The sequence below is a fragment of the Gymnoscopelus braueri genome (genome assembly GCF_963280865.1).
Source record: "Gymnoscopelus braueri genome assembly, chromosome: 13".
In the NCBI taxonomy this organism is placed as follows: Eukaryota; Metazoa; Chordata; class Actinopteri; order Myctophiformes; family Myctophidae; genus Gymnoscopelus; species Gymnoscopelus braueri.
In genome coordinates, this window is record NC_137615.1 from 46,124,835 (window position 1) to 46,149,828 (window position 24,994).

General features: G+C 44.3%; 1 protein-coding gene across 2 annotated transcripts in view; it reads right to left on the reverse strand.

Annotated features, from left to right (window-relative positions):
• Positions 1-24,994, reverse strand: part of LOC308098358 (butyrophilin subfamily 2 member A1-like) — a 34,443-nt gene that overhangs the window by 2,650 nt on the left and 6,799 nt on the right. For both annotated transcript variants that reach the window (XM_080446676.1, XM_080446677.1), the window contains exons 2-6: positions 18,934-19,275; positions 17,055-17,330; positions 14,349-14,468; positions 14,148-14,165; positions 11,852-11,881 (exon numbers count right to left, since the gene is read on the reverse strand). In XM_080446676.1, coding sequence (XP_080302802.1) covers positions 11,852-11,881; positions 14,148-14,165; positions 14,349-14,468; positions 17,055-17,330; positions 18,934-19,275 — 786 coding nt within the window. The remainder of the gene's footprint in view (positions 1-11,851; positions 11,882-14,147; positions 14,166-14,348; positions 14,469-17,054; positions 17,331-18,933; positions 19,276-24,994) is intronic.

Below are 24,994 nucleotides of genomic sequence, written 5' to 3' on the forward strand. Positions count from 1 at the left end.
TCAGAATGAAAATATCAAAGACAGATTTAACAGAAGCAAACAAACCAAAATATGTCTATATGTCTATATATATACATTGCGGGACCAAGGAGTCAGCACACCAGCATCATATTCCTACAGGGGTCATTAAGGACCCCCTTCTCCCACTGGAGTTATTTTTTGGGGGGGAGATATTGGCATGGCCGTTAGGCCTAAATCTGATTTATTTTGTTTTCATGGGCCAATAATGAAGGGTCAGCCTCTGCTTACGTCTGCTGATGAGCATGAAAACTATTGGGGGTTATGTGAACACATTCTTGAGTTATTCACCTTTTTATGAAAAGCCACAATCTCTACAATATTAACTGGCTCACTGAGGCTCATTTTTGACATACAAACTTTTATTCACAGGGGATTTTAGACACTTTATATGAAAGTCACGCATTATAATGCACTTATAAGGCATCATAACACTTGTTATAAATGTTTATAATGATGCATGACAACTTGTGACAAGATGTACTGTATTAAGTATTATAAGTGCTGGTAATAATGTACTATAATCTCAGCAGAATAGCACATTTTAAACTTAGTCTATTATAAATCACATAGAGAAGTGTTCTACGAATCACAACACATTATAAATTATGTTTCTGAATGGAACAATGTCTTATTAACATCAATACTATGCTATATCATGACTTTGTGACTATAAAAAAACCTGACTGGAGATGTGCACATTGAAAATGCAATAAAAACTGCCTCCAAGCGGCTGCACTTTCTCACGGTTATGGCGAGACACGGACTACCTGCAGATGACCTCGTCACCATCTACACCACTCTCATCAGGCCGTGTCTGGAATACAGCTCAGTGCTCCTAGTGGGCTGCTCTAAGAAACAACAGGCAGAGCTAGAGCGAGTCCAGACACGTGCCTGTAAAATCATCAAAAGGAGAGCTGGTAACATCTCACAACCCCTACCATCACTCCAGAGCAGGAGGGAGGAGGCTGCAGTGAAGATGGTCAAGGACATGCACGATGAGCAACACCCTCTGCATGACCTGCTACCTCCAACACGAGGCAGCTGCACTGCCAGGACTTTGAGGAACCAACACAAGCTGGCTGAACCCAAGGCCAAGACCAACAGGCTGACTAATTCAACAGTGCACACTGCAGTCAGGCTATATAATGACACTATTTAGCTGCCAAAACACAGTATGGCCACCTGAACTGCATACATGACCATGCTCTGCTGCCCTGAAAATGTTTTAACCTGTACAATTTTGTGTTTTTAATCTATTTTTATTATTATTATTATTATTATCATGCATCAAATGTAAAGTTCTGCAGTTTTTTCAGTGGGGCCTTGGCTCCACTGCAAGCATGAATTAATAAAGTCAAAGTCAAAGTCATAAGGTTATTAGCAATGGTATCATACTAATATACTCCATGGCATGACTTTGTGACCTTTAAGTAAAGTGACACTGTGTAAGGTTATTATCAATTGTATAATACTATATACACTCTATATCAGTGGTCAGCAATAGGTGTCCACAAGCCAGAACCGGCCGCGCAACAATAACATCTGGGCCGACAGATTATTTGGAGAATATTTGTGTCTGTTGTTGTTTTTTACCATATCGGACCGACAGTCCAACATATACCGTAGCTATAATTTCCAAATAGAGAATATATCCCCACCTGAAGAATGTTTTATCCATGTTGAGAGTGAATACTATACCAGGGCTGGGCACAGACAATCAAGCAGTGGAACGATCCCGCACAGATTGAAGCACTGACAGGCAAGTATGCACACAGCACCTGCTACTGTAAGCATACCAATGCCTATCAGTGTTTCAATCTTGTGCTTTCAAGCCAGGCTTGGGTGGAAAGACCACCTATTAAGATACTATGCTTCGTCTCGTGGTGTCGTTAAATTTGCTGCAAGCAGTCATAATTTATGAATGGCTTTGCATTGACAAAACCAGATGAACGCTTACTTTGCTCTCCATTCCTCTTTAAATGTCTAGTTTTCACTAGCAACTTTCCTCTTAAGACTTTAGGATAGTGCCATTTAGCAGCAGGTTAAATGTTTAGTGAACTCAATCCAGGAATAATCTAGTGAATAATCCAGGAATGCTCAATATACAAGGTATGCTCCGTCTTATAACAGTCTCAGTTATGAAACATTAGTCACCCCTGCAAATTAATAAAATGTGCAGACCCAGTTGAGTACTCACTATCAACTTTCCTCTTAAGACTTTTGGATAGTGCCATTTAGCAGCAGGTTAAATGTTTAGTGAACTCAATCCAGGAATAATCTAGTGAATAATCCAGGAATGCTCAATATACAAGGTATGCTCCGTCTTATAACAGTCTCAGTTATGAAACATCAGTCACCCCTGCAAATTAATAAAATGTGCAGACCTAGTTGAGTACTCCAGTTATTTATTTGGGTAGTGTGTCTATTTTTAAGAGCCAATGTAACTTTCTTTCCATACTGTAACAGAGTAGCCTACCTATGCATGGATCAGGTCCCTGTTTGTACCGTTGAGAAACCTGGGTCCAAATAATTTCTTCAATAATTATATAACAGATATGCCCTTCCTTCACAGAATTATTTTATGTACACTGAAATGTTCTAAAAATCCCTGCCCTATGGAATGAAAAACAAGATTCCATCATTGAGAATCTTCAGGGGAATCCCTTCTTTTCATGCACTACTGACCTAACTGACCTATGGACCATGCGGGCCACATCTCGAGGTTACGAATGTAACCCCGGTTTCTTTACTCTCGGAGTAATATACTCACTATGGGATAACAGCGCCCCCAGGCGATGCACAGAGCAAAACACACATACACTCCCGGGCCAATTCTGATTGGCTCTGAGGGCCATGTCACGCGACCGGCAGTCCGGAAGGGGTATATAACCCCTTGTGTGACTTAACCACGCCCTCTAAACAAACTTCCCTCTGCACGCCAAATGCGCACAAAAGGGGTGTTAGGTAAGTATATTACTCCGAGAGTAAAGAAACCGGGTTTACATTTGTAACCTCGAGTTTCTTGGACCTCTCTCATAATATACTCACTATGGGACCTTATAAACCCCCCTGGGGCAATAAGTCACGCGACCCTCACAGACCCACGCGCCCTTGACCCCAGGCCCCGCCCCCACAGGCGTGACGTCGGCCTCACAGGCGCCCCAGCCCACCGGGCTTGGGTGCGGGATAAGTAAAAGAAGGAAAGACCCTGACAGACCACAAGGTGTGCCTCATTCAACTAATGGGCAGACACAGGTCTATCCCGTCCAAAATGAGGGAAACAGGGCCTCCCCCCCTGGGACCCAACCCGAAGCCGGGCCCAAGGGGACCTAAGAGGAAGAAACCGGGAGAGAAAGCAAGGCCGTATGCCTGCTCACCCCTCCCCTGGCTAGAGACAGCTGCTACACCCAGGACAGTGTGCGCCATTGAAGACGCCGCCACATCCAAACTGTAGAAGGTCGCAAAAGTCGAAGGAGACGACCAGTTTGCAGCCGAGCATATCTCTCGAATCGAGACCCCTTGTAGAGGGCCCAAGATGCAGCCACGCCCCGAGTAGAGTGAGCCCTCAGTCTCTCCGGAACTGGGGCGCCACCACTCACGTAGGCCAGCCTGATGGCATCCACGATCCATCTGGACAACGTCGGCTTAGCCACCGCCTTCCTCTGACCACCCCGGCCAAAGGAGACAAAAAGCTGTGTCGACACACGGCCGGCCGCTGTCCTCTGGCAGTAGAGCTTCAAAGCCCTCCATGGACAGAGACAGTGCAACCGTCTATCCTCCGCCGAAGCGAAAGGAGGTGGATGGAAAGTAGGGGTGTAACGATACGCCTAATCCACGATTCGATTCGACTTTCGATTTTAATCTTTAAAAATCATTTTTGGACTTAAAAATCTTTATTATTTTTTTGGATGGCCTTCCTGCCCTGGCATTTGGCCTTTGTGCCCTCCAAAAAATTACAACACCAAAGGCCAAGTGGCCTTGCCCCTAAAATGACGAAATTCCAGGCTTGAATGCAATAGATGTACTCTGAGTCTATTACAAGTAAAAGTCCGGAATTCAACATTTACTTGAGTAAAAGTACTAAAGTATTGGTATAAAAATGTACTTAAAGTACCAAAAGTAAAAGTACTAAAATGTTTGAAAATAGCAGATCTACAAGCTCAGAACGCGTGCATCACAACACGTTGTGAGCTTGTAGATCTGCTATTTTCAAATAGCTTATAGGTATAAAATAGGGCTAAAGTGGTTAATGTATGTTTCATAATGAATAATTTATATCTGCAAAGTAACTAGTAACTAAACATTTCAAATAATTGTTGTGGAGTACAAGTATAGACAATTGGAAATACTCCAGTAAAGTAAAAGTACCTCAAAATTGTACTTAAGTACAGTACTTGAGTAAATGTACTAGTTACTTTACACCACTGCACGTCAGTGAAGAAAAAACGCTGGGAACATCCCTATTATAGTAGAGGCCCTAGGAGGGGTCCACGCGCACCCTCTTATTTTTTTTTCTAGTTTTGATTTTTGGCATCCATAAGACCTCTAATATAGGGATTTAGATGATCCCAAGAAAAAAAGTGGTCCAAAGTGTGTTTTTTTCAATGTTTTATTACCCCTATGAGACCTGCAGGATTGCTGGCTGAAACGCCGGCGAGACTGTCTTTCGGAGACTGTGGCACGCTCAAATTTAGACGTAGCCCAAAGATAGAGATATCATTTGACTCTAGACTACCTCAGGTTTCCAATGGGACCAACCTTGTCATGCTACCTTGTCGGGAAGGGGGCTAAATACCTAATGAGTCAAAGTTAGACAACATTTTGTCGAGGGAAAAACGGCCATCACTATTTTCCAAATGGTCCCCTGAGCTGTCACCTTGATATAAGTGAATTGAAATGGGTTACATGTATACCTACAAGCCTCCCCTGTACATAAATGCCACATTTATGCCAATCTCATGCAGTTTTGGGCAAGAATCATGCAGTTTATTGCATGCAGTACAAATATGTAATTTCCGCCTATTGTAAAAAGGAGACCACTGTACTGTATCTATAGCTGTATGAGACCACTGTACTGTATCTATAGCTGTATGAGACCACTGTACTGCACCTATAGCTGTATGAGACCACTGTACTGTATCTATAGCTGTATGAGACCACTGTACTGTATCTATAGCTGTATGAGACCACTGTACTGTATCTATAGCTGCATGCATGAGACCACTGTATCTATAGCTGCATGAGACCACTGTACTGTATCTATAGCTGCATGAGACCACTGTACTGTATCTATAGCTGCATGCATGAGACCACTGTATCTATAGCTGCATGAGACCACTGTACTGTATCTATAGCTGCATGAGACCACTGTACTGTATCTATAGCTGCATGAGACCACTGTCTGCATCTATATCCCACTATACTGAATCTAAACCGCTGTACTGCATATATAGATTACTGCATCTCAACTCAACACAACTCAATGGGAGGGGGGGTCCACATATGCACTACAGTGGTCTCCAGATGTGTCTATAGAAGCACTAGAGGGGTCTACAGGTGCACTAGAGTGGGCTACAGATGCAATAGAGTGGTCTTCAGGTGCACTAGAGTGGTCTACAGATGCACTAGAGTGGTCTACAGATGCACTACAGTGGTCTACAGATGCACTAGAGTGGTCTACAGGTGCACTAGAGTGGGCTACAGATCACGCCAGTGGTCTACAGATGCACTAGAGTGGTCTACAGGTGCAATAGAGTGGTCTACAGATGCAATAGAGTGGTCTACAGGTGCACTAGAGTGGGCTAGGGAGGCACTAGAGTGGTCTACAGATGCACTAGAGTGGTCTACAGATGCAATAGAGTGGTCTACAGGTGCACTAGAGTGGGCTAGAGAGGCACTAGAGTGGGCTAGAGAGGCACTAGAGTGGTCTACAGGTGCACTAGAGTGGTCTACAGATGCACTGCAGTGGTCTACAGATCACGCCAGTGGTCTACACATGCACTAGAGTGGGCTAGCGAGGCACTAGGAGTGGGCTAGAGAGGCACTAGAGTGGTCTACAGATGCACTAGAGTGGTCTACAGATGCAATAGAGTGGTCTACAGGTGCACTAGAGTGGGCTCGAGAGGCACTAGAGTGGTCTACAGATGCAATAGAGTGGTCTACAGGTGCACTAGAGTGGGCTAGAGAGGCACTGGAGTGGTCTACAGATGCACTAGAGTGGTCTACAGATGCAATAGAGTGGGCTACAAATGCACTACAATGGTCTACATACCACGACAGGGGTCTACAGATGCACTAGAGTGGTCTATTACAGCATTCTATAGATACAGTAGGTAGTCTACAGATGTAGTACAGTGGTCTCATACAGCTATACTGTAGATACAGTGCAGTGGTCTATATATACAGTACAGTGGTATATATATGCAGTACAGTGGTTTATAGATTCAGTACAGTGATCTATAGATGCAGTACAGTGGTCAAGATGCAGTACATGATCTCATGCAGCTATAGATGCAGTGGTCTAATATAGAAAGAGATGAAGTGCAGTGGTCTAGATACAGTACAGTGGTCTCATGCATGCAGCTATAGATACAGTACAGTGGTCTCATACAGCTATAGATACAGTAAAGTGGTCTCCTTTTTACAATAGGCGGAAATTACATATTTGTACTGCATGCAATAAACTGCATGATTCTTGCCCAAAACTGCATGAGATTGGCATAAATGTGGCATTTATGTACAGGGGAGGCTTGTAGGTATACATGTAACCCATTTCAATTCACTTATATCAAGGTGACAGCTCAGGGGACCATTTGGAAAACAGTGATGGACGTTTTTCCCTCGACAAAATGTTGTCTAACTTTGAATCCTTAGGTATTTAGCCCCCTTCCCGACAAGGTAGCATGACAAGGTTGGTCCCATTGGAAACCTGAGGTTGTCTAGAATCAAATGGTATCTCTATCTTTGGGCTACGTCTAAATTTGAGCATGCTACAGTCTCCGAAAGACAGTCTCGCTGGCATTTCAGCCAGCAATCCTGCAGGTCTCATAGGGGTAATAAAACATTGAAAAAAACACACTTTGGACCACTTTTTTTCTTGGGATCATCAAAATCCCTATATTAGAGGTCCTATGGATGCCAAAAATCGAAACTAGAAAAAAAAATAAGAGGGTACGCGTGGACCCCTCCTAGGGCCTCTACTATATGTACAAGTGGCTTTGCAGGGAAACAAGCCCAAAGTCGCTTATAATAAGCAGACCTGGCAACGCTGGCAGGCTAAAAGTCAAATTAGCACATGAATGGCCAGTCGGCTGACAGACTTAAATGCCAACTTTTGCCAACCGAATACCAGTCTGTTGCAGTCTGAAGTAGTCTGAAGTAGTCTGAAGTAGTCTGTTTGGTCTGGAGACGCCTTTAAAGTATGTTCACATCGTTTGAACAGGTAAGAGCTTTTTTTTTATTTTTTCCTTAACCCCTTCCCTTTTCTGAAGTGAACTTTAGCCAAAAATAGCAGATCTACAAGCTCACAACGCCTCGCGCTGCGAGGCGTTGTGAGGCGTTTTTGGCCGAGAGGTATAGGTGTAGAGGGGAAAAAGAGAAGACGGAGAAACTATCAATGTGGAGCATAATCGACAAACGGTAGCCGTTTTGTCAACAACACGTCGGGTGCCCTCATAATTCACTGGGAAGCCAAAATATTGCCAGACTTTTGACTTAAAGGAAGCGGGAGGGTTTTCCAATTCTTCCGTTTGTGTATCATCATTACCATCGCTGGCTTCACCCGGACGTGCAATTGGATGTGCGCATGCGCGGGAGTATTTTTTTTTTTATTAACCCTTGAATCGCGATACGGCTTTTGATTTCGATACACTGTATCGAACGTCATTTTCGGTTCAATTTCGATACGTATCGAGTATCGTGACACACTTAATGGAAAGCCACCAGCTCAACTGGGCCCTGGGCCACCACCCCGGTATTGGAGACAAACGCCATGTTGGGTTTAAGCAGAACCCTCCTGTCGTCGCCCGAGAACCACATGCATTCCGAACTCACTGAGAGTGCCTGCATGTCACTGACGTTTAGCCGTACATAGGGCCACCAAGAGGACCGTCTTGAGACTAACGATCTTCAGATCCGCAGACTCAAAAGGCTCGAACGGAGGACGGCAGAGTGCCTCCAGCACCACCGCCAGGTCCCAGGCCGGGAACAGAGACCTGTTAACCGGCCTAGCTCGCCTAGCATCGTTCATAAAACGGCGCACCAGCGGGTGTTGGCCAACCGACTTGCCATCGAAACCCTTACACCTTAACACTCGAGAAAGCCAGATCCTGACTTAGCCTGTCCTGCAGGAAAAGGATGCTGCACACCGGAGCCTGGAAAGCCACCACTGACGGTGACTGTTCCTGACACCATGACACAAACATGTTCCATCTGACGTCATACACCACCCTCGTGGAAACGGCCCTTGCGCCCTGGATGGTAGCCACTACATCAGGGGGCAGACCACGTAAACTCAAATTCTCCCTTTCACCAGCAATACCGATAGACCCTGGAGCCTGACCCTCTCCAGCGTTGGGAGGATCAGCCCCAGTGGCGGGAAAGCATACATTAGTACGTTCGGCCAACTGTGTGCCAGGGCGTCCACGCCCAAAGAGAGGTACCCCCTCCTTCACCGAGAGCACTTCGCGTTCTCTCTGGATGCAAACAAATCGACCTGAGGCCGGCCAAACCTGGCCCAAATCAGGTCTGCCACCCACGGGTTGAGGGACCACTCTCCGTACCGAACCCTGGACAACAAGGACCGCCCCGCAGTTCAGGAGGCCCGGTACATGAAACGCTCGTATTGACGCCAGGCACGAGTCGCACCAAAGCGTCAGATCGCGTGCTAGTCTGTCCAACACTAGGGAGGCCAAGCCCCCCTGTTTGTTGACATAACACATAGTCGTGGTGTTGTCTGTTCTGATCGAGACATGGCAACCCAGGATACGAGCCTCGAAGTGTTTGAGAGCGAGGAAGACCGCCATTAACTCCAGGTAATTGATGTGGGCCTCCCGCAGAACGGGATTCCACGTCCCCCTGGCCGAGTAGCCCTCCTGGACGGCTCCCCACCCCGAGAGGCTGGCGTCCGTGGTGATGACCTTCCGCGATATCACAGTGCCTACACTGACCCCTTCGGAAAGACAAGTCGCCTGCGACCACGGTGCCTCCACGCACCGTGGGGGCACTACCACACTCCGAGAACCCATGGTGGGCGGGATCCCTAGAGCCCACATCCACCTCTGAAACGGTCTCATGTGGAGCCTGCCCAAACGGATCAGGTGTATGGCTGATGCCATGAGACCCGCCGCTTGCATGCACAGCCTGTACGTGACTCGACGCCCCAGGCGAAGAGACCGCACGCATGCCAGAAAACCGGCTATCCTGTCCTGGGACAGGCGTGCCATAAGCGTGGTTGAGTCCAGCGAGATCCCTATGAAGGTGGCCTGCTGGGACGGGACCAAGACGCTCTTCTGGACGTTGATAGTGAAACCCAGGGACGTCAGGTGTGCGATGGCCACCTCTGTATGCCGCGCCACCTTCTCCCTCAAGCCCCCAGCCAACAGCCAGTCGTCAATGTAAGTCGACAGGCGTATCCCCTGTCGTCGCAGTGGAGCTATGGCCGCATCGGTGCACTTCACGAACACTTGTGGGCTCAGCGACATACCAAACGGGAGCACCATGTACTCGTACACTTTCCCTTCGTAGCCGAAGCGCAGGAACTTTCGGTGCGGAGGGTAGATTGGAATATGGAAGTAGGCATCCTTGAGGTCTATCCTCGTCCACCAATCTCCCTGACGTATCGTGCGTAACAACGCCACGGTCGTCAACATTCGGAAATTGAAAACCCTCAGATATCTGTTGAGGCCCTTCAGATTCAGAATGGGTCTTACCCCCCCCCCCCCTTTCGTTTTCACCAGAAAATTCAGGGAAAATTCTCTGATCGCCCCCTTGCTCAGGAGAGAGACAACCTCCTCTCTCAGCGTCCTGGCCGCTTGGCCTGACGCACGAGAAAACACCACTTTGTCTGTCATAGGAGGTTTTGTGGAGAATTGCAGCCTGTAGCCCTTTTGAACGGTGCGTAACGCGAACAGCCTTTTTGCATGTAGTTGGGGGAAGCCTCGCCCCGAAGCCCGAATACCCAATTTCAGCACCGGCCTCAGTGGCGCACCTCGCTAATCAGTAGACTCTAAATCCTCTACCACTGAGAGTGTCCCGCATGGGACAATATTTTTTCAAACAACCGCAGACTACTTTTTTTCGTCGATAAAGTATAGTTTTGGACCATGACGGAGGCGCGCCGACTCAGCAGACCTTGAGGCCGAGGCGTCGTGCCCGAGCGCCTCCAGGCGCGAGTGCCCGCGACGACAGGCCGAGCAAAAATTGTAGCCACTAGTGGCAAAATGGTACACAAATCCTCCAAATGGTCTCCTAAGTGGGCGCCGGTGTCTGGCGGCATATCTCTCGAACGTCCTATGTTTACTGGTACTACTGTAGATCCCGCGAGAGTGTGTTGCTGGGAAAGAGAAAGGTCGATAACAATGTAAATTTTCTCCTGATTTGACACTCTGGAAAAAGCAATTTTAGTATGTAATAAGTAATCTTGGGAAGATTGTGTGGCTTGTGATGATCGGGTCCAATATTTAGTTCAGTGACCATGGGGCTAAAGAATGGTTCAGAAGCTGTGTTCACGTTCACTCTACCATTGGAAGGCGTCCGTCTACTTAATACAGATACGGGAAGTAAACCGGAGATGTCAAGTCTTGCTATTATTGTCTTGGCCTAAACCCAACCGGTTTGTCAGACATTTTTAATTTATTGACCGTGGCGAAGCGTCAAACTTCCATGTTTCACTGCCAAACAGGAAAAGAAAACAGCCGATCTACAGGGTTATGTTTTTCCTTTTTTTCTATGGAACTTTTCAGCCGATTGCCATACAGACTTGTGGGTGATATCAATTGACTCAGATAAGAGTCCTTCATTGGCGTAACTAGGCTCCACTTTTTTTTCTGATTTGTCCATATTTGTAAATTCCTATATTTTGCCATAACATTTGACCTGCTTGTCGTAGCCACTTGTGAGTGGCCTCATTGGACTTGGTTAAGAGTCCTTGTTCTTCATTGGTTTTACTTACTTAGCCTCGCCCACTTTTCTGATTGGTCAATATTTGATAGTTTCTATCTTTTGCCCTAACTTTTGAACAGTTTGTCGGTTTAGAGTCCTTGTCCTTCATTGTAGTTACTTAGCTCTGCCCTCTTTTCTGATTAGTCAAAGTTTAAGGAAATCACCAGACATAAAGGTCCCTCTACCGGTATTTTATTTAAAAAAGAAAAGAAAATCCTGATAAAAGCCCCAACATTCATTATAGAAGCCATAGACATAGTTACAAAAATATTTACGCATACAAATACTTGCTACAAAAATATCTGAAAGGTGACAAACAACATTTACTAAGTACTCCTGTGGTAACTGCACAGTGCCCAAGTAGGCTAATGGTCAAATATGTTTATGCCTCCGTAAAGACAAGCGGTATGAACACAAACTGAGTTGCATGATTTTAATGTTTAATGAATAGTGTTTTGCTTTACATTGTGTATTGTGATTGACATTGCACCTGGAATTGTTCAGGAGCAAGTAATTAGAATGTGAATGCAGCCTGACATCAATGGAATCATGATCATTTAGAAGTGATATTGCATAGATGTATGAATCCAGATAGTGTTTCTGAATATAATATAATAATATAAGATTTTTACTTGTGTGGAACTACAGCATCTAATATTTTTTTACTTACCCACACCCACACACTGAGCCTCGTTAGATGCTGTATATGGGGGAAAGTTTACAGGATGTTACACATAATGTTGACTCATACAAACACAATAGCTACATTATTTCAGAAGCTCACATGAATTCCAGGATCAAATTAACTCTTTGACTGCCAGAGTATTTTCATAAAGTACTCCCCCAGTGCCAGCAATTTTCGTGTTTTTTTATTTTTATATTTTGAATTTTTCTCATGAAAATAATTTAAGGACACATAATGTAAAGACCCAGCACAAATCCGCCACTAGAGCGCAGCACATGACAGCTTTGATCATGTCGTTGGGTCTCTCTCACCCTTCTTCATAGATTAGACAAGGAAAAACATGAAAACGGATGTGACGTCCCCCCCATTGTTTTGATCGGCGAAAATTACGTTGTGATATACGACGGCGATGACTGATCGTCACCCAGACCATAGATTATAGAAGAGAAACTGTCCGTTTGTCCGTCATACCGTGTGAAAGACCGTTTATTTACCTATTTTGGACGAAAATGACTGGGGAAAAGAATCAAAAACCGGAAACGGAATCCAGGTCATGAAACCGGATGCAGATGTCCGTGAAGTAAGTGGAACTCGAGAATAACATTGAATATTAAGCAGCATAGCGCAATCAGAGATTAAACAATGAACGCGCGTCCAGCGCGTCGAGCGCGTCGACGGCCAACTGGACAAAGTAGCACTTGACGCGTTATCGCGTCGTCCGCAGTCAAAGAGTTAAAGGATCTACACCATGATTTTTTTTTTTTTTATATATTTAATATCATATAGTTTATGTCCCTCAAACGTTTTTCCAAAGGTTTGAGCCTAAATCAAGCCTCAGATACACTCATTCCAACTAACTTTTCTCTGGCTTATAAAGCACTTTCACCTGCAATACCACATTGTCCTGATTTGCACGTGGCTTTATTGAGCCAGTTTGTATGCATGTTATATCCTGGTTCTGAGTGGAAAAAGTAAAAAAAATAAATAAAAAAAAGTTGGAACTGAAAAACGGGAGGGATTGTACCGCTAGTTTCGGGGCCAAATCAGTTTGGCCTGTTTTGAGACCAATTTACATAAAACCCCAGATATGCTGTGAAAGCCTGAGTGCTCAAACTGGGGTATTTTTTGGGATGGTAGGTAGGGGAGACCAAAAACACAAAAAAGAAGGAAAAGTTCAAATTCATGGTGTAGTCCCTTTAAATCAAATTGTACTGTAGATCCATTTTATGTGTTTTTTTTTCCATGATGGATTTTCTACTTAACCATAATACTATAATCTGAAAACGATCTATAGGAGGAAAGGTTGCAGGTATGTTTCACATAATGTTAACTTACAAATACAATTAGGGCTGACCTTCGATTTCTTTTTTAAAATGGAAGCTTCTGGACCTTAAAATGATCAAACGACGAGACCCTGGGGGGGGGTGCACTTGTTGTCACGCTCACTATCCGCTCATGTTGCTCCCCCGCCCCTGCTCCGCTCCCGTCCGCTCCGTCGCTCAGACCCGTCCACTCAGCAGCAAAAAAAAGGAGGGGAAAAAAGTATTGCGTGTATATATATATATGTAACACATATACATATATATATATATATATATATAAACTAAAGAACGGCCAACTTTTTTTTTCATGTTTGAATCCGGTGCCATCGAACGAAGCTTTGAATATTCGAACTATTTAGGTCAGCCCTAATCTCTCAAGAACAGATTCTGCACTGCGTTGGAATCTGTCGGGGAGGTTCGTCATAACAAGTGCGCATGGGCGTGCCTTCAGATCAGGAAGCGGGCCGCGCTTTACCCAATCAAATGTAGTGGGCGGGATTCACGTGTCCGTCCATCCTTCCCCCCTCGAAACAAACCGAAACTAATTTAACAATAACGTCCGCGGAGCAGACAAAACCACGGAAAGATATTCACATTTTAACTTACTCTTTCATCATAGAAACAAGTGGGCTTATAACCAAAACGATCGATGTTCTCTGGGAGAAGTGGTGTTAGTGTTCCGTGTAGAAATATTGTTAGTGGGAATGAAAACATAGTCGCACCAACCGGAAGTGACGCGTTGAAGGCATACAAAACACCGGTTTCCTTTGCGCTCTGGCTCTACGTTTTCTTCCGCCCAGAGCCAACAGACATAGAACAAACAGCAGAGGGCGCTGTTTTTCATTTTCAGTTGGCGATGGGTTCCCAGATTGGGTCAGCCCTAAATACAATATCAACATTTCCTGCATAAACCAATCAATGATCAATATAATCAATATATTGAAGTTAAAGTCTCTCACCCTGGTAGATGTCTTCACCTGAAATTATATGAAATATTGGATTATATTAGTAATAATACACTTATTTATTAATGCATGCACGACACAAAGTCAAAAGTTACGTTCATACGTACATATCAGGGCTCCGGAGTACACCTACTTTCCAGTGCAACAAAATGTTCATTGGTCGCAAAAGTTAGGCAAAAAAAATAAATTACTTACTAGTTCGTCTGCGCCATTTCAAAAACAGAATTGTTGTTATTGCTGTCAACATCACTGTAATCAATGTAATCCATGTAGGTACGCTTGTCCTTGTTGACTGAACATGACTCATCATTTGGTCTGAAAGACAGTTAGCACAACAGTTGTCAACATTATAATATGAAATCAAGCAAATCAATAGTGGTGTTAAAATGTCTGAAGTTACAGGCACTCAGGTGGCGCAGTGGTGAAGTCCCTGCCCACCACCACAGAGGTTGTGGGTTCGAATCCACCATGGTGCACTGGCTTTGTTGGGCGTCTATGCGAACACAATTGGCCCGTGTTCGGGGGAGGTTAGCCGGGCAGGGAGGGTGATATTGATCATTATTCCTACGGGCTGAGGCACCTGTCAGCAGGGAGTGTTGGGGGCGGGAGGAGTAGAACGAAGGCTCTACGTCCTCCCGGTGGGGGTTCATCACTGGCAGATGAGTCAGTAGGATACATCAGCAATGACAACACTGAAATGTGTGTGGGGAAGAATCAATTGGCATAATGACTAAATTGGGAAGAGAAAAAGGGGTTAAAAAATATTGGCTACTCTAAATTAACTTATTTTTTTTATGAGTTACTGCTCACAGGTTTCATTCCTGTCAGGTCTAAATGAACAGCCATGTGTCCTGCATTGTACAGTAAGTCACTCTGGATGAGAGCGTTGGCTAAAATCTACCTTTCCGTAGCTTGTCACTCACCATATTCAAGTTAGGGACTGGTCGTTATTTAGTTGCCAGGGGGGGGTGGTCCAGATGTGATTATTTATTTTTTTTGACACCCCCCCGACCTCCAAATATTTTTCTGTGACCCCCCCTGAGTGACTGGAGGAAAATGCATGACCCCCCCTCCAAGCTTCATATCTGCATGAAAGCATCAAATAACAAAATGAAGGCTAACTAACCACAGAGTGCAAAGAAAGAGTAGCTTGTCAGACAAACCAAAATGCGACACATCTGGCAAACACAATAACGGACGCACACACACACACGCACGCACGCACGCACACACACACACACACACACACACACACACACACACACACACACACACAATTAATCAGTACTGATAAACTTGCCACGTTCCTCTGATCGGTACCTCACACTGTGTTCAATATTAGGTTTAAATATGAATCTGGCAGCTAGGGGAGACATTTATTCACGTGAAGTCAGCGGAGTAGCGCAAAATCCCGAGCCCCCCCCCCCCCCCCCGCAAACTTTCCTCCACTCTAGGAAAGTGTGTCTGTGACTGTGCGTGCGTGCCTCAAACACCAGCAGACCAGACGGCATGCGTAATGTATGTGCGTAATGCGCGCATGCATCGATAGACAACAACATTGTTTATTTATAGACATTATCAAAATTACTATAATTAGTGCTTTGCAATTAGCCTACTATTAATAGAGCCGGTCGTCACAGGGAAAGTGTAATCATATTTGCAAGCCCTCTGCACCACACATCAGCTGTCACATTCTCTCAGAAACCACAGCAGTCGGCGCTGCCCAATGTCCAAGTCCAACCATACATTACATGAAGCCAAACACAGCATACAGGGTATATATAAATGAATACTAAGCGCTGCACGTTGTATATTTGACTTACCAAAATGAGTAGTGCTTTCTTTTAAGGCGAAGTCCTTTATAAGGTCGGAACAATCCAATTGATGCAACGGGTGATTCAATGGACAAGTCAGATGGTTCAGTCTGTTGTCATGAATTGATGCACTCCCCAGTCTATTTATGATAATTTCCAGTTTGCAAAATTATCTTTCCCCGCTACTGATACAGGGAAGAGATACATTCTGAGAGCAATGTCAACATTGGAAAACGGATGAGCTGTCGCTCTTTCAGTGGTAGGATGTGAGCAGCTCTCATATTTACATTTGATGAGGAAACGAGTGTGACATCTTTGCTCTGTCTAGACACAAGACAGTCTGTAAAGAAAGTCTTGGTAGCCTACTTGCAGTCAATATTGAAGACATTTTCAGTAGTTTTGCTATATTTTCGTTTTTTCTCTGCTGTTCTAGACTCTATTGGGCACGGCTGAGATATTTCCGTTTACCGGTAGTCATTTTGAATCATCCGCTGCCAATGTGCTGCTGCTACGTGGGGAAAAAACGCCAGATATGTTAAAAAGCAAGCGAATGTGCCCGTCCATTCATTGGGCGGGCACATAGCATTGGGCCCCAATGCTATTTTTTCCAGCCCAATAACTTAAAATTTGCCAATCTGGCAACATTGTCTCTCTTGTTCACTGCGCAACTAAACAGACTCCCACTGTGGGAGATACCATAAACATTTTTAACATACATAATTCAATAAATTAAAGTTAAGTATGACCCCCCTAAAGCCAAAATAAATAAAAACATGCCCCCCCCCAGGGCTCAAAAAAAGGTTTGATGACCCCCCCCTCTTCTGGGCCATACCAACCTCTGGTAAATAACCAGTCCCTTACTGGTGTGCAAGACAGAATATGATGCTAGATACTAGTCTGACAAAGTCCCCCTTTGTCAGACTAGTATCTAGTTTAATGCAGCATATGTCTTTTTAGCTCCCACCCCACCATATGGAATATTACACTGACAATCTTACAGTATGACAGAAGTCATACTGAGGTTCCTCAAGGTGTTAAAGAGTGATGGAAAGGTCCAGAATCAGAATCAACTTTATTTTTCCATTACCTGAGACATAACTGTGTATTTCAACAGTATGGTTTAAGAGTGATTGATGAACTGTGCAGATCACTTGACCTGATCTCCTCACTGTCACACTCTTCTTGACAATGTAACAGTGGTGAGGATCTCTGTCTGTCACTGAAGATTCATCAGGGAGGGGGTTTCCCTCACCGTCCAGCCAAGACACCACAGGTTCTGGATACCAGCACCCGGAATCACATGAATAAGATAAGCTATCGTCATGTATTCCAATTACAGAGACCACTGGCTGAGACACAGCACCTGCAAAAACAAATAAACATGATTATCTATCCATCTATCCATCTATCCATCTATCTATCTAGTGTATCTATCTATCTATCTATCTATCTATCTATCTATCTATTTATTAGGGGTGGGGGGAATACTTATTTGTATACAAGTCGCAATACTTATCTATCTATACATTTGGGAAATCTCCCAGCTTCCGACGCCACACTGATTTCATTGTTTCGGGATAAACACAACAACAACATATCACATGTCACCACAACACTAGCCACAACGTGCGCCATGAATTTACGGGTGGCGTAGGCTACTTTTCATTACTCACTACACATTTGCCTCCTGGGAGCATAATTTATTCAACTAACCACATTTACGACCACACCGGACGGGGAAACACTTTAGCACCGTTTACCGTGAGCACACCCGAGCGCCGACGGCCACACCCGACGCAAAACGAAGCGGCCGCCATTGAAATCTCTCTGCATCTGCACAACAACAGACGCGAGCCCTTCGTTTCAACCCCCGCTCTTGCTTACCTTTTTGTTTGGTCATGTCTCTATCCCACCACACTCACGCTAATATGTCCATCATTTTCGTGCCATCCACATCCCAAACAATACAGCGTCTTTATACAGCGTTTTTTTTTTATTAGTTGTAAAAAAAATTATCCCACGATTTTGTAACCCCAAAATAAGCAAGCCCTCACTAGAGCCCTGTGCGCGGCTAGGGGGGCGGGCGCCCGAGTTTTATACAATTATGAATCGATTCACAATCAAGAATATATTTATTTTTAGTTTTAAGCTGCCAGTTATGTAGACTTGTCTTCACAGCTTCCGTAGTTGTCACGCACCAAGGAGAGTGGCTACTAGTGGGCTAATACCCATTTCCTATGGGGACTGGCAACACTAAGCAACTTGGAGCGCTGCGACGCCTGGCGACAACGTCACAACAAGTGACTTGGTGAGTGGTGACCAAAGAAAGCTCAAATAATTTCATAGATATGCAAATGTAGCGACTACATTGAAGCGTCAACGAGCAGCGACCAATCAGATGGTAGAGGTGTTCGTGAAGTTTTTCTTTTTCCTTTTTTAAACTGTACATGAACAGCTCACAAAATGTCAAACTAGCTGTTGCAAATGTGAAATTAATCAATATTGAGCAAGCGAATAAATTTACCGAACGTCGCGAAATCCGTTTCAGCCGACTCAACACTGTTCATAGGGATACAATTACTAAAATGATTAGCAGCTAATTTTATCAGTTTTATCGATTAATTGTTGCAGGGCTTTTAGTCAATTTAATTGATTAATTGTTGCAGGGTTTAAAATTATCAGGTATTATTGAATGATTGATGACATTTTATGTCTATGTAATGGGAAGTGTTGTGAATGAAATGACATGCATGACATTTATTGAGAATTCTAATGAATAGAGAATCGTTTTTAATCGAAAATCAATTTTGAATCTAATCATGAAATCGAAATGTAATCGAAATTTGGGATACCAAAAGTTTCAAACAAAAAAAATATCTAACTATCTATGCTCATGCTGAAAACTGTGCTACGGAAGGTATTGTCTTGCTATTTTCTTCCTTGTTGTTTTCCTATCTAAACCTTACCAACAATAAGTTGGATGAAACAGCTGCCGTTCAGGCCCTGAACAGAACACTTGAACGTCCCCTCATCTGAGAGCTGCACCCTGAACAGCTTCAGTGAGATGTTGCCATGAGACAGCTCCTCAGCAAACAGAGAAGTTCTCCATGTGTGCAACTGGTTCAGACGCTGCAAATCCTCACGTCCATCTTGGCGGGGATGCACATATGCTGGCTTCAGGTCAGGTCTCGTCCACTCCACTGTCATCGTGGTTGCGTTGACAGATGGCTTAATGTGACAGGGAAGGATCACATCACCCCCCAATTTGGCCAAAATGACCTGAGAGGACCCAGTCACCTGAGGTTCTCCTTAAAACAAAACAAAATGGCTTTAGTGTCATGGTTTATCCCTATCGGTTTGCTAAATAAGAAAGATAGGAGCTACCCTAACGTGAAATGTGTGCGTGTATTTTTATCTTTTGTGTATATGTGCGTGCGAGTGTGGATGTCAAACTAACCCAAAACGGCACCGTCCCCACCACGCCAACAACCCCACTTCAATTTGACACTTTTGTCAGGAATAACCACTTAATGCAATGCTATTGCATTCAGTTTGGTGTGTGATTCTGTTCCTGCGATACTACAGATTATCTGCGCAAGTATGACACAGAATCTGAGATCACAAACCCCCAGAAGCAGAGCCTCTAAGGCCCTAACATGAACAATCTACATCATCCATTTAAATAACACAAGTAAGACGCGCGAACGCTGGAAGCGAACGCAGCTCGAAAATATTGTGTATTTACGGACTTGTAATCCGTGTTATTTCACCGTGATGGGGAGAGAACATTGTGTGTGTGTGTGTGTGTGTGTGTGTGTGTGTGTGTGTGTGTGTGTGTGTGTGTGTGTGTGTGTGTGTGTGTGTGTGTTTTGCAGGCTGTTGTGCATTGTAAGCAGAGCATTGTCTAAATTCCTGCACTCTGGCGCACTCTGTCGGCTGCTTACAGGCAGTGCACGCATGTGAGTCACATGGGTGTGCGAGCCAATGAGAGCATGAACACAGACAGACAGACAGACAGACAGACACACAACCTGAGCACGGTTACATAGTAAGCTCCACTTGGTCGGAGGCGCGCCGCGCCTCCTTCCGCGTTCGCAATTAAAAACTAAATGCCACAGGGATGAGGCAGGGGAGGTGGAGGGAGTTTGTACCTGACAGGCTGCAAAACGAGCTGTGACAAGCTGAGCATGTAGAATGAACAGTGAATAGAGGACTGCTTAAAAGGATATTTCACTTTCAAATAAAATAAACATTAAAACAATATTTTAAACATAAATAAATAAAAAAGCAATGGAAATATCACGTCCCCCTCACGCATTAGAAGGACATTCTAATGCCTATTTAACACCAGTCAAATGGTGTCATCTAGCTGGAGAAATACAATAACAAAATATAGCTGCAAGCAGCAATAAGCGGGGCCAGGGAATGCAGAAAGAAAAAAGAAAGAAGCAATGATACGTAATATGCACAATAAGCCATAGAAACATAGAAGACTGAACTTGAGAGAAAGAAAACCATGCAATTAACGTGAGCATTTTAAACCCTCACTAACCCTAACCTCAGTAAAACTATGCCAGTTTTTCATGACCATCTATCATATGGCCGAGATTCGTAAAAAGCGTATGCACGGTTAAGCCAGAACTGCTGAAAACGGCAGAAGGAGAAGAAGAAGAAGAAGAATACTGCCAATATCAAAACGGAGCCTTGATCTGCAGAGCCTGGCCCCGTAAATATGATATATATCACAGCTTAGAAATTAGAATATATCCAAATACAACCATAAATGTGTCTAGATCGTGCACTTGGTGACAAGTTTTAGATTTTTGGCATGGTGTTAGGTATGGGCATAAGGTTTTCAAAAACCACCGCAAGCAAGTTGGGATGTCTTACAAGATACCTCTGCCAAAGGGAGCCCAATGGCAGAAGTTCCTTAAAGATAGTCAAAATAAAGACCAGCTCTTTCAATTCATCAGTCAGGAACTTTAGGAGAAAACAGTTCATTCACACAGTACCACCTCTTCACAACAAAGGCGGACCTTGTTCTCAGCAACAAGCCTACTGACCCAGCAGCCTTGTCACCATGTCAGCAAGAAGAAGCAGACACACGGATGATGCCCCATTTGCGTCATGCTGCCGAGCAAGGTCACACCAAGGCCTACCTCAGGACAGTGGATAGTGATGTGGTGGTGCTGGCCATCAACCTGTTCCAGGAGCTAGGCCTCTCAGAGCTGTGGATCGGCTTTGGATCAGGAAAGGCATATAAAGATATCCCAATCCACCACATCTCTCAAATGCTGGGATTTAAAAAATGGCAAGCCCTGCCCTTTTTCTACGCGTTCACAGGGTGTGACGTTGTGTCAGCAATGTTTGGAATTGGCAAAAAAACTGCATGGAATGCATGGGCAGCCTTTCCTGAAGTCACAGACACTCTCATTGTGATCACCCAAAACCCGACCAGCCTCACACTGGAATCAGTGCACATGCAACGCCTTGAACACTGGACTGTACTCATGTACAGTAAGAATTGCAGTGCAGTCTCTGTGAATGAAGCAAGGACACTCCTGTTCACCCATAGCCTCAAATCCCTGGATTCGATCCCCCAACCCAGCACGCTTTATTCCAGCATGGGAAACGTGCCCTGCACACTGCAGCTTTTGTCTTGAAGCTGTTCCTCACCAAAGCTCCCAAGATCCCAGACCCCAGTGAATGGGGTTGGGAATAGAATGCCAGAGGCAAAGTGTGGGTGCCATATTGGACAGATTTGGAAGATGTCAGCAAGGCATGCTCACTGATCCTCCACTGTGGCTGTGTGGTTGCCTGTAAGGGCAACTGTAAGTGTTGTACCACATTGTGCAAGTGCAATGGGGGCTGCACTAATAATGATGAGTAAAATATTTGAATAAATATTCTTTGCATGCTATTTAGCATGCCCAATACTAACAGAATCCATTGAACAAAAATGTTCTATCAATTATTTGGGGTTTCAACCATATACTGACCAATCCAATATTGGAATCATTGCAAGCAGACCACTAGGGGGCGATCCCAACTTGCTTGTGATGGTCTTTGAAAACCTTATGCCCATACCTAACACCATGCCAAAAATCTAAAGCTTGTCACCAAGTGCACAATTTGTATGATTTTTTACATATTCCCTCCAGCTTTTAAGCTCCCGGCAGCCATCACGCACGCCATCTTGAAAATAATGCCTTTCCACAACTGAGATTGTCCTAGATTTTCAGTATGCTTTTTAGCATGCCCAATAGTAACAGAATCCATTGGGGAAAAAATGATATCAATTATTTGGATTTTCAACCATATACTGACCAATCCTATATTGGAATCATTGCAAGCAGACCACTAGGGGGCGATCCCAACTTGCTTGCAGTGTTTTTTGAATACCTAACACCATGCCAAAAATCTAAAGCTTGTCACCAAGTGCACAATATGTATGATTTTTTACATATTCCCTTCCAGTTTATAGCCATTTTAGGCTCCCGGCAGCCATCGCGGACGCCATCTTGAAAATAATGCCTTTCCACAACTCAAAATTTCCTAGATTTTTAGTATGCCTTTTAGCTATTTTCTATCAATTATTTGGATTTTCAATCATATAGGCCTACTGACCAATCTAATATTGGAATCATTGCAAGCATGATTGAGGATCATGTGGCGAGTTTAGGAAACTCTGAGACGGTACTAATTGGTGACTTTAACACCTGTGTTCTGAAGAAAGACTCAGCTACCTTTAAGTCCCTCAGAAAGTTCTGTGACCTGCACAGCTTTACCCAGCTGATAAAGCATTTTACAAGGGTAGGCACTGCTTCTCAATCTCAATCAATCATAGACCTAGTGTTGACAACGGACCAATCCAGAATTTCCAGGAGCGGGGTGATTGAGTGTAGCTTAAGTGATCACAATATCATTTTCTGCACTCGGAAGATTCACGGACCTGGAGCTTATTGTCACAGGACAATCAGCTGCAGGTCTATGAAACACTACTCAAGTGATCTTCTAACAACAGCTCTTGAAAAAATGGACTGGTCCCATGTCCTAAATTGCACCTCTGTGGAGGAGTCCTGGTCCTGTTTCAAAAAAGCTTTTTTGTGTGTACTTGATAACATCGCACCCACAAAGGTGGTGAGGGTCAAAGCTAGCACAGAACCTTGGATGAAGGGTGACATTTTGAATGCCATCAAACTCAGGAACAAAAGCTACGCCGAGTTCAGGAAAAACAAAAGTGAGCAGCTACTTGAAAAGTGCAGAAATCTACTAAATGTAGTTACTAAATTGATCAGAAATGCCAAAAAGAATTTCTTAAATGAGAACATAGAGGCAAACAAAAGCCACCCACAAAAACTGTGGGAGGCACTAAAACAATTAGGCTGCAACGGAAAAATTCAGACAAAATCTACAAACATTTGCATTATTTCAAGTGGCTCGCTCACTAGCGACAAGCAATTGGTAGCGGACTGTTTTAACAGTTTCTTCACCACAGTTGCAACCCAGTTGGTAAGCAAACTCCCTCAGCATTCAGGTCTGTATGGCCCCGACCACATTCAAGCTCACTATGAGAAACTAAGGGCTAAAAAATATTCCTTCTTTTTCAAACCTGTATTGACTGATGATGTGCAAAACAAACTCCTCGCCCTAAAGCCAAACAAGGCCACCGGCCTTGACAACATCCCCACCAGATTCCTCAGAGACGCAGCGGTCTCCATTGCTCCCATAGTAGCCCACATTACAAACTTATCCATCAGTCAGTGTCACGTCCCACAAGAATTCAAGTTGGCAAGAGTAATCCCTCTATTTAAAAAAGGAAGCAAACTAGATCCTGGCAACTATAGGCCTGTTTCCATCCTTTGTTCCATCTCAAAGGTTATAGAGCGATCAATCCAAGAACAAATCAACAGCTACCTCAGCGAGCGTAAACTGTTGTTTGAATTCCAATCGGGCTTCAGAACATCCCACTCCACTGACACATGCCTACTATATTTGACCGACTACATCAAACGTGAGGTAGACTCGGGCAAATACTGTGGCATGGTCATGCTGGACCTCCAAAAGGCGTTTGACACTGTAAACCACGCAATTCTACTTGATAAGCTGAGGGCGATTGGTTTTGATTGCACATCACTAAATTGGATGAGATCTTACTTGGAGGGTAGAGAACAAGTGGTTGACATCAACGGAACCATGTCCTCATCCCTCCCGGTGAGCTGCGGGGTTCCTCAAGGCAGCATTCTAGGGCCGTTACTGTTCCTTCTATACATTAACGACATGAATGCTGCCTGTAACTGCAAACTGTTCCTGTTCGCTGATGACTCGGCACTCCTGATCTCGGGTGAGGACAAGTTGCAAGTTGAGGAAGCTCTCAGCTCTGAACTCTCAAAAATCCGTACCTGGCTTACCGATAACAAACTGTCACTACACCTTGGGAAAACTGAATCCATCCTATTTGGGACCAAACATTCCCTCAGTAAAATGAAGATAAATGACTTCAAGGTCAAAGTCGATGACACAATCATCACTAGCAAAGAAGAGATTACCTATTTGGGATGTATTCTTGACAAATACCTGACAGGTGAAAGCATGGCAACAAAGGTTGTCAAAGGAGTAAACCAGAGAACCAGATTTATGGGCAGAGTTTCCTCTTTTGTCAACCCTCAGGCCCTCAGGACCCTCTCAGGGGCCCTGATTCAGCCCCTTTTTGACTATGCTAGCTCCTCTTGGTACTCCAACACCTCAGTGTCACTGAAGACTAAGCTTCAAACCTCCCAAAACAAACTGATCCGACTATTTCTCGGACTGGGGCCCATGACCCACCTCTCTCCCACTCACTTTGCCAGCCTAGGCTGGCTCAGGGTGGAAGACAGGGTTAAACAACTAAAAATGGGTCTGGTCTTCAAAATTGTAAATGCAGATTTGCCCGAAATGCCCCCTATACCTGTATAAATTATATCTGTATAAATACCTCGAAAAAGTTAGTGACACCCACAGCCACGAAACTAGAGGGAGCGTAAACAA